Below are 13778 nucleotides of genomic sequence, written 5' to 3'. Positions count from 1 at the left end.
CAACTCATTAAAAATATATATAGAAAGCTGGAGGTCAGGGCTGTGTTCCAGGGAGGCCTTACCAACAGTCAAACTCCACCTCTAATCTAAAGAATAATAAAGCTAAAAATAATTACAGAATGCTTCTGGGAATAGAAGTTCTTCAACAGAAAAAGCACACAGGAAGGCAGGACAGCAGGTGGGCCTGTAAGACATTATTAGGGGGACACTCTGGTTTCAGGTCACAAGTATGGTCACAGTATGAATTCAGTTACTGGTAGTCTGGGGAAGGCAGGCTGCATGCCTGCACGGGCTGTCACTCTTTTGGGTTTGCTTAAATCCTACTTACAGAGACCTTTGGGACTGCTTCCTCCATCCCTGGTAAACAGATCAAGCTCCAGTATCATAGGGGTCAGATTGTTTCTCCCACATCTCATCCTGGAAGGCTGCTCCAGAACCTCTCTGCACCAATAGCCAGGAGCCCTCTTCAATCTCCAAGACCAATTTACAGCAGATAAAGCTGCATCCTTTTAGTTGATGCAGCTTTTCTCTCCCCATATTAGTTTCCAAACATACCTGCAGAGACCAAATGTATCCCTTCCCAGTCTTTGTTTTGCTGCCCTGACAAGTCAGGCTCTTTCCTGCCCACCCCTGACCCAAACATGGGCAGTTTGGGTTTATTTCCTCTGCTCTGCTTCCACCTGGGAATTCTCTTTTGAGCACTTTTGGCAGCATTAGCAGTATTAAACAGCAGCTCATTGATAAAGAGTGGAGCTTTATAGAAGCATGAGAAAGGACAAGAGGAAAGGGGCAAGAGGAGTGTTTCCAACATGTAAAAAATGCACAAGTTTAGATGTCACAAAGAACAAACAGGAAACCTATATTAAGTTCTTGCCTCAGGAGTCGAATTTGCCAAAGGGCTGAGGAGCTCCTCCCAATTTCTTGGTCCTGGATTGATTGTTCTGTTGTTTTCAGACACTCCTTCAACACCACTGGAACAAGCTTCTGACCTAAGTGCACTTTCAGATTCTTCGTAGTGAATTTTACCTTTCTTGGATAAAATAGCAAATAAATGGCATTGAAAGAGCTTTCTGGGGCAAATCAAGCTTAGGTTCATCTCCTGCAAAAAAATCTACACGGCAAGGAGGGATGGAAAAGGAAGAAACAACCTGCTGCATGGCTAACGGTAGAGAAAAGAAGTGATTTTAACTGTTTCTGAGTCGTCAATGCTTTACCTTGGTATTTTAAAGTAAGCAGCAGTCTTTGCTGTCTCTTCTATGTCCCTTCCATTTCTTTCCCCTCCCCTTCTCGCTTATACTCTATATACCTACAGATCACCATTTGCCTGCACTGGGGAAATGCAGTGCACTGAATGGAAAAGAACCTGAGAAAACCTGTTAGCAGTCTATAGGGATTTCCCCACATCAAGGTAGAACTTATGGGGTGGCCTGAACCGTTTAAACATTCTGTAGTGTCAGAGTAGTCCAAAAATATCCTGCTGGAGACTAGGGCTTAGCAAATTCATCCTTCCAGTGTTTTCTTGTACACTCCATATTAGGTAGACCTAAGAGAGCCCCAGAGTCTATTGCTCTCCCGGCTGCATCACAGAAGACGTCACTGCTCTTCCTTTGGGTTGCTAGAATCTCCTGTTGACTGTCACTGTTACTTAATTAAGAAAGAAGGGGGGAAAAGAAAAAGGCACTTTGTTCAAGGTTGCTCCATTTTTGGAAAGGCTTGCAATGACTGTCTGCTCCAATGCTCTTCCTACCTTTAGGTCTGTCGTGTCTCCCTTAAAAATCCAACCCCCTTCTCACCAGGGGAAGCTGCAGAACTGTACTGGTACAAAGACGCTCTGCACACACTGAATTTGCAGAGCAGAAGGATATATTCACTGTCAGAGAAAGGAAGCTCCCTCCCTCCCTTCCTCCCCCCCCTCCTTGCAAAAAGCTATTTTTTGCAGGCGTTGTCATATCTTATTCCCAGGAAGAGAAGAGGGCTGTGCTAGAAAGTCATCGGATTCACATTTGCTTCTGTTTTACTCTGTCCTTCACAGCACTGCTCTAACAATTTATCAATACAATGGAGGGCAAGGCACAACACACAGGCAAGGCAGACTCCTCTAATGAAAACAAATCTTTGCTAGAGAGGAAATAGTTCATAGATTTGCCTCCTAAATCCCACTCCCACTGCAATAATGTTTTCATCACTACTTACATTTAGGGACATAAGGGTACTCAGAGCTATAAAGCACATCATTTGTGCTGAACAGTCGCAGTACTTTGCCCAAAATAATTTGTGGTCCAAAAGCCCAAATGAATAAAGCACCACAGGAATCAAGACGTATAATTACAATAAATAAGATCTTGCGCTTACAGAGCGCCTGTCATCTCAAAGTACGCGCAGATATTAATTAAGCTCCACAAACCCCAGATGAAGTAGATTAGTAGCTTCATCCCTGTTTCACAGAGGTTTAGTGTAAAGTGTGACACATAATCACAGCTGAAAGTGCAGCGGAGCTGGCAGTGCTGGGGATGGAGGGAGCCAGGGCTCCACCTCCTCTCCAGCCCTCTTCAGTGAATTGCCTTCAATGGAAAATGACTGAGTTGCGGTTCTGCGCTCTCTGGAAGAGGAAGGACCCACCCTGTTGCACAACAGCAGCAAAGCCCTCGCCTGAAGTGCTTTGATAAATGCCATGGAACGGTGCTGGGTTTGGGGAGGGAAATCAGGAGCTCGCTTGCTCCCTCCTGCATCTTGCCTCTGGGTGCTCAACCTCGCTCCTAAAATGCCAAGAGATCACCTCTGTGTCAGCACCCCAATAACATGGCTCGAGGCTTCACGGGTTTGGAGGACATGGCATACATTATATCTTCAGCACTGTAACCTGCGATGTTGGCTTTTACCTTTCTATTTCTGTGCATCTTACTATGCTGTAACTCAGAAGCCACGCAGACCTAGGATCACACAGACTCAATGTAATTAAAAGCTATAGTAAGTCTAAACCTTACAAACAACTCCCTCTTGAAGCAAGTTTCACATACAGAAATTCTGGATAAGAAACAGAAATCATAAACAAATCTGTTGCCATCCAAAAATATTTAATATAACGAGTGTACTGTATATACATACTTAAGAAAAACCTTAAAAACAGTGTTACCAGTAAAGCTTCAATTGTTTTGTGTGTTAAAGAACAGTTACAAATTCATTTTGCTATCATTATCTACTGAAACTCAAGTTCTTATGACAGCAGTTTCTCAAAGATTCCCTTTAAATGATAGCTGTGATTATGTAAAATATTTTCAGTATCACAACAGTAACCGGCCACTTCATCAAAATTACCCAGTCCCTAATTCTGCTTATCACCTTTGCCAAAAGTAGAGCAAAGGGAGCATCAAACGCAGCTAGGAAGAAATATCTCCAAAACACGTCGCTCATTGTGACTCTAGATACAATTATCCACCTAATTACACTCAGGACAAATGCACAGTTGTCCTAAACTACTTGGGGATGCACTTTAATTGTGATGTTCAATTCTCTGTATACAAATACAAAAAAAAACCTGAGCAAGAAATGTCACCAGAAAATGGAAACAGAGCACGGTGTACTTATCTACAAAACAGCTGACAAACTGGATAAACTATGGACATAAAGCAGCTCCTCAGATGATAAATAACTCTTAATGGGAAAACTATGCTCTTTTGTTCCCACATTTAAGCACAGAATGCATTCTAACTTCAGCTTTCGATGTAAAAATGCTTTTAATTAGGGTCCTAGCCACCTTACAAGACATAGAGACGATGGAGTTATAATAGTTTACCCATGCTGAGAATCTGCCCCATGATTTATATGATTACTTCATGGCAGCGTGAAACAAATCCCCAAGGAAGTAATGCATGCCATCCTTGAAAATATTAAGCAATCAAGCTATGTTTTTATTATGTGAATGGATGCCTTTGAAAACAAGGATGCATGCACCATACTGTGAGGTAAAATGAGATAAATGAACAGAAATAATTCATTTCCATGTTCTACTCAGGGGAAACTGTAGTCTTCAAATTATCCTGATGCTACCAAATGAGAGTCTGGAGACAATAGGTTGACTCTTCTTCTAAAATGAACATGAAATTGCATCCTAAGTACATGATGAAGGCCAAATTAAACAGTCCAGGACTCTTTGTAAAGGCTCTTTCTTTTTATTCAGTCCTTGCATCCAACTAAACAATTAAGAGCGGTAGATTTAAACAAATCATCATATAGTTTTTAAGCTCTCAAATCTCATCAAAAGGACAAAAGGAACATCATAAAAAACCCTTCTCTCAATCAAGCTCTTCAGCTTCTAGCATTACCAGCAGAGAGAAATTTGTGTTCCTCATCTGAAAGGATGTCTCTAGCAAGCAGAATGAAGAATACATATCAAAGACTAGAGCTGCAGGCTTCTTGTCTGTGTTGTATTCAGACCCGGAGACTGACATCTCTGCAAGGACCCAAGACAACACCGTTACACTGCTCCTTGATATTATAAATCACAATGCATTCAATCAGAGGTGCTGACCATTCAGAAAATAATATAGACCCTGCAGTCACGAGAAGATGGGAACAGCTGTGATAATGAGGTCAGGTTAATACAAAAGATTTCAAACAGAATGTATACAAAAGATTTCAGATAGAATGTTGTATTTGTATGAAAATGTATATAGGTAATAATTATATGAGAAGACCATGGGATGGTGAGAGGTTTTTTGATACTGAGACTACACCACTACCTTTGAAGCTAAGCTAGTTTATTCTAGGAGCATTATTTGCTCAAGTCTTCTTACCTTAATAAGAACTGTTAGAAGTTCAGAGAGAGGCAACAGCAATAATGAAAGGAATAGGACAGGTCTGGTGATAGATATCTATAAAATCATTAATGGAAGGGGGATGATTAAGAATCACTGATGTGTTATGTCTTCCAGAATAAGACCTAGGTGCATCAGTTTGGCTAAGGAAAAGCTGCATCCAGAGCATATAAAGTTTGGCAGCTGTTTGTACAACAGAAAGCAGACCTGTGGGTCTCCTTGCCAAAGAGTACTGTCAATGCTGAAAGACAAGTTCATGAAGGAGAAATCCACTGTGAATTATTAAGCAAGTAGAACCTGCATCTACTTCAGGATGTCCCTGACCCAAGTCATAACCTCAGAAGTACCGCATTTGCCGGCCCTCACTTTGTGGGTATGACTGGATGGAAAGCAGCTTTGCAGAGAAGGCCCTGATGGACAACAAGCTGGCCATGAGCCAGCAATATGCCCTTGCTGCAAAGGCAGCTAATGGCATCCTGGACTGCACAAGGAATAGTGTTGCCACACATCTGAGGGAGGCAATCCTTCCTCTTTACTGGTGAGGCCACACCTGGAGTGCTGTGTCTGGTTTTGGGCTCCTCAGCAGGAGGAGGACATGGACTTACTGGAGAGAGTCCAGTAAAGGGCCACTGGGATCATTAAGGGGCTGGAGCATCTGTCATACAAGGAGAAGCTGAGATAGCGGGGACTGTAAATGTACAATAGAAGCCTCAGGTGGGACCTTACCAATATGGTTAAATATCTGATGGTAAGGTGTAAAGAAGATGGAACCAGATTGTCTTGTGACTGGATGTGCACAAACCGAAAGAGAAAAAATTCCATTTAAACATGAGGTTAAGCTTTGTATCTCCATCCTTGGAGATATTCAAACTTCAGCTGGACACAGTCCTGGTACCCTGCTTTAGCTGAACCTGCTTGAGCAGTGGGCTGGATTACATGCTCTCCCAAGTTCCTTTACAACCTCCACCATTCCATGACTCTGCTATGCGGCTGACACCTCCCAAACTGCATTCACCATAGGAACTTCTTCAAAAAATAACCAGGCCTTCTTGGGGAAAGGCCAAAATCTACAAATCTCAGAAAACAAGGGTCACAAAACAGCCTACAATCAATTTGTTGGCTCAGCTGAGGTGACTTAAACCCAGATGTGTGGGAAGCTAGGTTTTCCTACTTTGGTTAGAGGTAGGACTGCACAGTATACAGCTGTAAAGCCCTTCTGCATGGCTGCCAATCCAATCATGTTTGGTGGTACAGACGACTGTCTCTCTAAGAAAAAGCAGAACTCTCCCAATTAGCACAACTGGTGTTACCTGTATATTCTATTTAACTTGATTACAGAACAAATCAAACTCATTTTCGCTAGATTATATTTGCCACACATTTCTGTGGTCACAACAGAACACAGAATCACTTTATAAAGAATGCTTTCCCATTTAGCTTCCGGAAAAAAACACCAAACAAAGCCCAATACACATTTCATTTCGTTTTGCTATCGAGCATAGGGATGAGGCAGTGCAGGCAGCTACATGGCACTCTGATAACAACCTTATCATCTTTGCCCCAGCCTTTGACAGAAGTGAGGAACCATTACCATCTTCTACTGCAATCAGTAAGACTTAAGAATGATTAAAGCAATTTTAATTCGGCTTGATGGTATTTTTTGTTGTTTTCATTACATCTGGCACAGTGAAGGAGATCAGACTGCCCATTTTTTTCTCCTTTAAATACATTATTCTCTTTCTTCTTCCCTGAACTAAAACATGTTGAGAATTGTTCTAACTCGACAAAGTCCTATGTGAGATGCATGCTGGGCAGGAGTCTTCTGAATATCTCAGCATGTTTCTAGTTTTTCTTGCAATAGTTATGTATGGAGCTTTAGGACTCAAATTCAACATGCTGGCTTTGATTTTCTCCTCCTCTGAATCAAAGGGAGAATGATACTGAATGCACTGTGGCTGGGAACTAGCAAATCTCAATTTCTCTAGCGACATACAGGTAGGTGGATTTGTTTCTTGCTTTACAAGGAGGTGTCATCTGCTCCAGCTTATATTTTATGACTTGGTTGGGCACATGTCAGTTTTGTTACCACCATCCCAAAGCTGCGTGTATCGTGATGTTATATAACCAAATTTGGAATCCACTGGAAGAAGCATCTGGCATGGCTGACTAGTCACAGTGTAAGACAAGGGATACAGGCTACGCTCTTGTTCCTGGACCACTGAATATACCCACTCAGTGGAATCTCCATCAGCCCCTTTGGAAGGGAGAAGGGCTCTATAGTCCTTGTAAGCAGGCTCCAGAAAGGCAAAGAAGAAAAGAACAGGGCCGTTCTAATAAAGGGAGCTAAGACAGGAACAGGTTAGACAGAATGAGGAGAAATGTGGAAAATAAACCTCTAGCAAGTTGTATTTCTTAAAGAGAGCTGTGGTCTTACAGCATGCACAGTTTCTAAGGGCCAAGACAAGCTAATTGTTTCTGACAGCAGAGTTGTTCAACCAAAGGAGTAGCTCCACACCTCATCAGGAGCCCTTTGGTACATAAGAATGTTCCCAAGAGCTCGCTAAACTGATTCTGTTTTCCAAATGAAAACAGAACTCCTCAACAAATGTGCTTCTTTAGATTAGGTATTAGCCAGTAGTATTTACTTTGCAAAGGCCATTGGTGGATTCTTAATACAGGCTTAAGGATCCTGTGGCATCGCTTAAAAAGTGTAAGTGCTATCAAGAAGCAGCACAACTATGTAGTATTTTCAGCGTGCCTGTGGCTTCCTAACCACAGTATTGGACACCAAGTGCCAACAGCCCTTGCAATGAAGCAGTGTGTGGTACCCACCTCATCAGATGCATTCAGTACTGCAGTCCTGCTGTATAGTGCTGCTCTTCCATGCAGCAGCATCCTTTATATGGAAAGCACACTGATTTGACAGCTATTGTAAACACCCTACAGTCCCAGTAAACCACAGCATTTTCAGCTAGAGAAAGAGCTTGTGTTTATTATGGTGGTGACTCTACGCTGTGTAAAAGTGAAGCTATTGACACCTGATGGACTCATTCATTGCTAAATTCGTGTCCTTCATTTAAAGCCAGCAGTGCTCTTCAGGTTGGAATTTTCCAAATATAGCCTTGACAACCCAGTTCTGAGAGCCCAGGGGAAGGGACATGGCTACTTTGCTAATTGATGCTGATACACCAGAGAGAAGTGGCACTGTCTACAGCAGAGTTTTCCCTTAAAGTGGACTAGGTCGGCTGGATGGCAGCTGCACTAAATCAAACAGCAACCCTCATAACCAGATCCTCTTTCCCTAAATTATTACACATCCACAACAGCATTGCTACAGTGGGAAAACTACGTACTCAAATGTTTGGGGAGACCAGCACTGAAACAGCATGTGTGAACTGAATTTCAGCTGCCTGTGTGTCTTCCATAGTTTCAAGCCACTTGGAACTAGCTGATAATCCTGTCTGGCCTCTTGCATAATCCAAGACATAGATGTTCCCTCTGGAAGGAAACTGAACATACCGTGCTCAAAGAACTTGTATTTTTAATAACAGTACAGCTAGTACTTGCCTATTACATACATTTCAAAAAGGTATCAATCCTTCTGATGGCCTTGAGGACATGCAGAATTTAACACTTGTTATATTACAACCTCAATTGCATAAACCCAGTCTTAAGGTCTTCATGGGGACACTGTCTCATTCAGTACACAGGACAAAATCCCTTAGCCACTTAGTATTTTATTTTTGCCCTTTTTGTCTGATGCATAGCCCTAAAAGCCTTGTTTACTGCACAGTATTCCAAGCTCTGTTCTGAAGGCAGAATGATTAATTTCTTTACAGGCTTTTCTATAGTGCTCATCAGATGCTTTTAACTTGTTATGTGCAATTTCCTAGCTTTTGGAAAAATATACAAGGGAATGCCATTAGAAGTACTGCCACGATTCGTGTCAGCAGGGATAGACCAAACCTTTGCTATCTTAGCTAACAGGTGTAAAACACAGGCTGCTAGCATGGCCAAGCTACAGGAGATGAGGCACATGCTTAACTAAGCAAGTCATTTTCACTGGTACTTACTGGCACTAGGATGGGAAGATTCAGAATTTTAAGGAGACTGAAGGCTATGGAGTGACTAACTTACAGGTTCATGCTCCTTTGAATGCCTCATAAGATCGACCTCTTTAACTCATCCTTTCCAACATGCCCACCCTCCAGCTCATGTGTCTTGGCCTGTTTCCTTACTCCAATCCCATTCTTCTTATCTACCCAGTCTTATGCAGTATTACCTATCTCAATTCCTACCTATCCTTATTTCTCTTGTTTTGTTACCAAGTTTATCTTTCCTCTTCCCGACCTGCTCACAGACTGAGTCTCTGCCCCCAACCTCTGTCTTTAACCTCTCCTCAATTTTACTTCTACTCCTTGACTAAGAGATGATGTAGCTTACTGGGGTTTGAGGGGAATGAGCATTCACAGATTCCTTAGAGATTTCAGAAATACCTGCCTACTAAGTGCATATAAAATGTGGGGTTTTAAAGGTTATAACTTGGGTAACCTAGGAAGGATTTTCTTAGGGATGGTAAAAAGCACATGACAAAGATTACCTATTCCTGACAAAACCCAGAGGCACTGAAGCACAGTAAATAAGATGCCACAGAAGCCTTTAAGGTCTCTTCTTTAGCTGCATTTTCAGAAACAGTTAAGCCATGTTGGGTGACATTTTCCAAAGTAAACTGGGCCAGAGCAGATGTGAATCTCAGAAATTTTTACTCCAAATGACTACAGTTTCAGAAAATTGAAATGAGAAGACACAGTATGTGGTTCTGCCCATAAAATGAGACAAAACCGAAAGCTATTAGTATCACGTTGGCATCTAACTTGATGGCTGCTCTGATACTAGCAACTTGTCTGAAATCATGACACTACCTGAACAAAGAATGCATTCTATCTCGCTGAGTTTTTACTGCCTGATTTTCTAAAGGTTAGCTTACAGCAACAAAGTAATGTTATTACCCCATATAAGCCTGATGTATGCGTAACTATTTTGTAACCTTCCCCTGACATATTGTCATGGTTTAAGCCCAGCTGTAACTCAGACCCACGCAGTCTCTCTCTCACTCCCCCCTGACCCCACCTCCCCGGAGGGATGGGGACAAGAAGCAAAAGAATGTAACTCCCACGGGTTGAGATAAGAACAGTCCAGTAACTAAGGTATAACACAAACCACTGCTGCTACCACCAATAATAATAATGATGATAAGGGAAATAACAAGGGAAGAGAACACAACCGCTCACCACCCGCCGACCGATACCCAGCCTGACCGAGCAGTGATCTAGCCCTTCTGGGTAACTGCCCCCAGTTTATATAGTGGGCATGACGTGATGTGGTATGGAATACCTCTTCGGTCAGTTTGGGTCAGGTGTCCTGTCTCTGCTTCCTCCCAGCTTCCCCTCCTCCCTGGCAGAGCATGAGACTCACAAAGTCCTTGGTCAGAGTAAACATTACTGAGCAGCAACTAAAAACATCGGTGTTATCAGCGCTGTTCCCAGGCTGAAAGTGAAAAACACAGCACTGCACCAGCTACTAAGAAGGAGAAAAAATGACTGCTACTGCTGAACCCAGGACACATATGCACCAGCTATTCATTTGCTAGTTTTGCACTGAACATTCAGGATTAAAAATATCTTGTTCCTTGCCTGTAGGTTCTACTCTTTTCTCTCAATTATAACTTCACTTTACATTTGTCCTGTTGTGCGCTGACACCGCTTCAGTTTTGGAGTTGCCTGCAAACCTCACCAGGACCAAATTTATGCCAGGAAATACAAATCTGCTAGCAAAGACACAAAGCAGTCACACGGGTATAGAATTCCTGTAAAAATTACATTAGCCAAGAAAGACTTCTAAAACCCCAGACGGGCGTAGTAAGGCTTTCAGTTAAGATGAGACATCATGATGAAGTATGATTAACTGTTCTGATTTTGTAAGATAAGTGGGTTTTGGTCTTCCACAAAGCTCCCTGTATTATTATTATTAAGCTCTGTAAGTAAGTTTGTTTTGGGGATGGTGCAACGGAAACATACTTGCTGGGTAGGAATGTTTCCAAGAAGACCCACAAATGTGGAGTCACTGCCCCTACACAAGGCTGGAGCTAAGCCGCAGCTTAAGACAACAACAGATTAGTTTTACTGTAAACTCACAGTTTACCTTGATTTGAGTAGACACAAGACTCTGACTATATACATGGCGTACCATATATACATGGTATACATTTGTACCCATGGGGTACAAACCCCATATATATCTACATTCTATAGTTACTTGATTGAGATTTCAAACATCAGTGTACTGCTAATTTAAAACGTATAACGGTTAGTATGAAAAGCAGCAAAGACAAACAATGAGTTGACTTCCAAAACCATCAGTAAAATATTTACTTTTGACACAAGTCCTAATTAGTTAAAAACATTTAATCCAGTCTTAAAATAGAGGTTCAAGCTACCCGGTTTATTCTTGGAACAGTCACTTGCTCTCAGGATTAGGAAGACAATGAAACCCAGAGCAAGCACGAGCCCTCTTTCCTCTTATTACAATTAATCAGGAACATAAATACTATAATGGAGCTGAGCCCCTGCAAACTCACCAGGCTGTGCATAATTTCCACTCCAGCTGGATTCACTGTGAGCGCTTCATCATACAATTGCTTCGCCTCCTCCAAATTGCCTTTCATCTCTGCAAGCTTCCCACGCATGTACAGTACAGCATGAGATGTGGGGAAAAGACTAGCTGCCTCCTGGATACAAAAGCCTGCTTCTTTGAGATGCTGCTGTTCCATGAAGAGTTCAGCTAAAAAAAAACCACAAACACAATAACCAAAACCCACCCCACCATTAGCTGAAATAAGTCAGAGACCTTTCTTCACATTAACTACACATCATCTCCCTTAAGCATATTAAGACATGATGCCATGATGCTGCACAATGCTTACTACTACAGTTCGTGCTTACTATCACAAGTGGATTTACTGAATGGTTCTTTTTTTAATGCTAAGGGCTCTATACAGACATTCATGGAAACCTTTAGGTGGTGCCCTGACAGAGGATGGCCTTAAGGATTAGTCAATCAGGAATGTAAACAGGGCTGAACTGAGCCTTAAGGAAGAAGGTCCGGTAGCCACTTGGAGCCATCATTTCCAAATAATCTGAAGGAAAAAGAACAGAATAAGCCATCACTGTTTGCTGAGAACTTTAAACATGCCAGAGGCATGGGATACATCTGACGGAGCTGGGCATCAGATAACTTATTTAAAAGAGTATTTCCACATTTTAAAAGATTATTAGAAGTGTTTCTGATTATTTGTCTAGTTTATGAGATAGCAGTCCCTTAACTTTTCAGAGTCTATTAACATCAAAAGGCTTTTATCATAGAGAATTACTTATATTGTGTATTCCCATATTTACTTCCTCATACATATGGCACAGAAAAAATGAGAACTCTTGGAACAGACTGCTTAGTCATTTACTTTCTTCAACTACCAGCAACTATCTTAGTGGTTTTCTTAGGAAAAAAATAAGTAACAGGCACCCTGATATGCTCAATTGTTTATTTTTACATAAAATGAATTTCTCACGTTAAACAGATTTCATAATATATCTCATGGTTAAACATTAACACTTCTCAGGATTTGGACCAGAACATCACTGGACTAGATGATTGCTCAAGGACCCTTCCAACTGAAATAGTGAATTCTAATTCTAGATATATTATGCATCCTATCCTTGCAAAAGGCTTCAAAAGCGATACTCAATTTTCACTGCCACACATAACTAAATAGGGAAACTGTTTTTAGAAACACATATATGCATGTATAGAATCACAGAATGGTTTGGGTTGGAGGGAACCTTACAGCTCATCCAGTTCCAACCCCCTGCCATAGGCAGGGACACCTTCCACTAGAGCAGGCTGCTCCAAGCCCTGTCCAACCTGACCTTGAACACTGCCAGGGATGGGGCAGCCACAGCTTCTCTGGGCACCCTGTGCCAGTGCTTTACTACCCTCATAGTGAAGAATTTCTTCCAATAACTTCTTCCTAATGCATACATGTGTGTATATATATATATATATATATATACACACACAAAAAGTAGTTCTCTCAATATAGCAGCCATTGCTCCTTGGTCTATAACCTGTTTGTGTTCCACATGGTACGACTGGAAAAGCTCAAAGTCGTCTTTCTTTTTTAGCTGATGTGGTAATGCAGTAAGTATTGACAGTTCAAGAGTCCCATTCGAAATGACTACTTCATGCTCCAGATTTAGATAAATAATTCTGAAATTAGACATAACCTTAAATGCCCTGGCTTTTAAGGGTAGTGAATATTCTCAGGAAGTCCCTGTGCGTGGGGAAATTAGCCTGAAAATTCTTCTTAACAAGCTTTGAAACTCTGCCAGTTTCAAGCTGCTGTGAGACCCAGATGACTGTGGGGACTTGGCTTGCTGACACGGAGCTTGCTGGGTAGAGGTGAGCAGGAAAGCATCTCAAAAGCAGTCCTGCCTGAACATAGAAAGGCTCCTCCTTGGCCTGTCTGACACGAGACTCGGACCGAAAACAGCACTTCTACTGGTGCACTGAAAATGATAGCATGGCTGAACACCCTTCCTCTTCTGAGGTGGTCCTTCCAGAAGGAGAGTGAGACATCGTCCAGAAAACAGTGGAATATCTTTTAGCCATCCCTAGGTTGTGCTACAGATAAATGTCATTCTCCAAGGCTGCCAACATAAGCAAGACATTAGTTCCTTGGTGAGAGCTATACTCTCTGAGTGACTCATCGACATTTCTCTCTGGTTAATCATTATGAAATCTCAGCATGCACCCCTTCCCTTGGCTCCAAGAGGCTGCAGCTCTCTGTAATAACAGAAAGCAAGGCCGTGTACCTTGTCAAGCTGAGTATGCGTGCAGCTTATTCAAAAG

The 13778-nt window shown here is 41.9% G+C and overlaps 1 protein-coding gene across 5 annotated transcripts in view; it reads right to left on the bottom strand.

Moving 5' to 3' along the window:
* The window catches only part of TTC7A (tetratricopeptide repeat domain 7A), a 170993-nt gene that overhangs the window by 24622 nt on the left and 132593 nt on the right, over positions 1-13778 (bottom strand). For 3 of the 5 annotated variants that reach the window (XM_062637012.1, XM_062637013.1, XM_062637016.1), the window contains one exon: positions 11452-11654. The exons of 1 other annotated variant lie outside the window; for it this stretch is intronic. In XM_062637012.1, the coding sequence (XP_062492996.1) occupies positions 11452-11654 (203 nt within the window). Of the gene's footprint in view, positions 1-6508; positions 6733-11451; positions 11655-13778 lie in introns of those variants that run through there. One more of the 5 variants, XM_062637014.1, reaches the window with a different exon arrangement.

Source organism: Pezoporus occidentalis, unplaced genomic scaffold, assembly GCF_034315485.1.
Source record: "Pezoporus occidentalis ecotype Australia unplaced genomic scaffold, CSIRO_AGI_Poc_V1 ctg50, whole genome shotgun sequence".
Classification (NCBI taxonomy): domain Eukaryota; kingdom Metazoa; phylum Chordata; class Aves; order Psittaciformes; family Psittacidae; genus Pezoporus; species Pezoporus occidentalis.
Note: the sequence above shows the minus strand (reverse complement) of the source record. Positions and strands in the feature narration are given on the sequence as shown.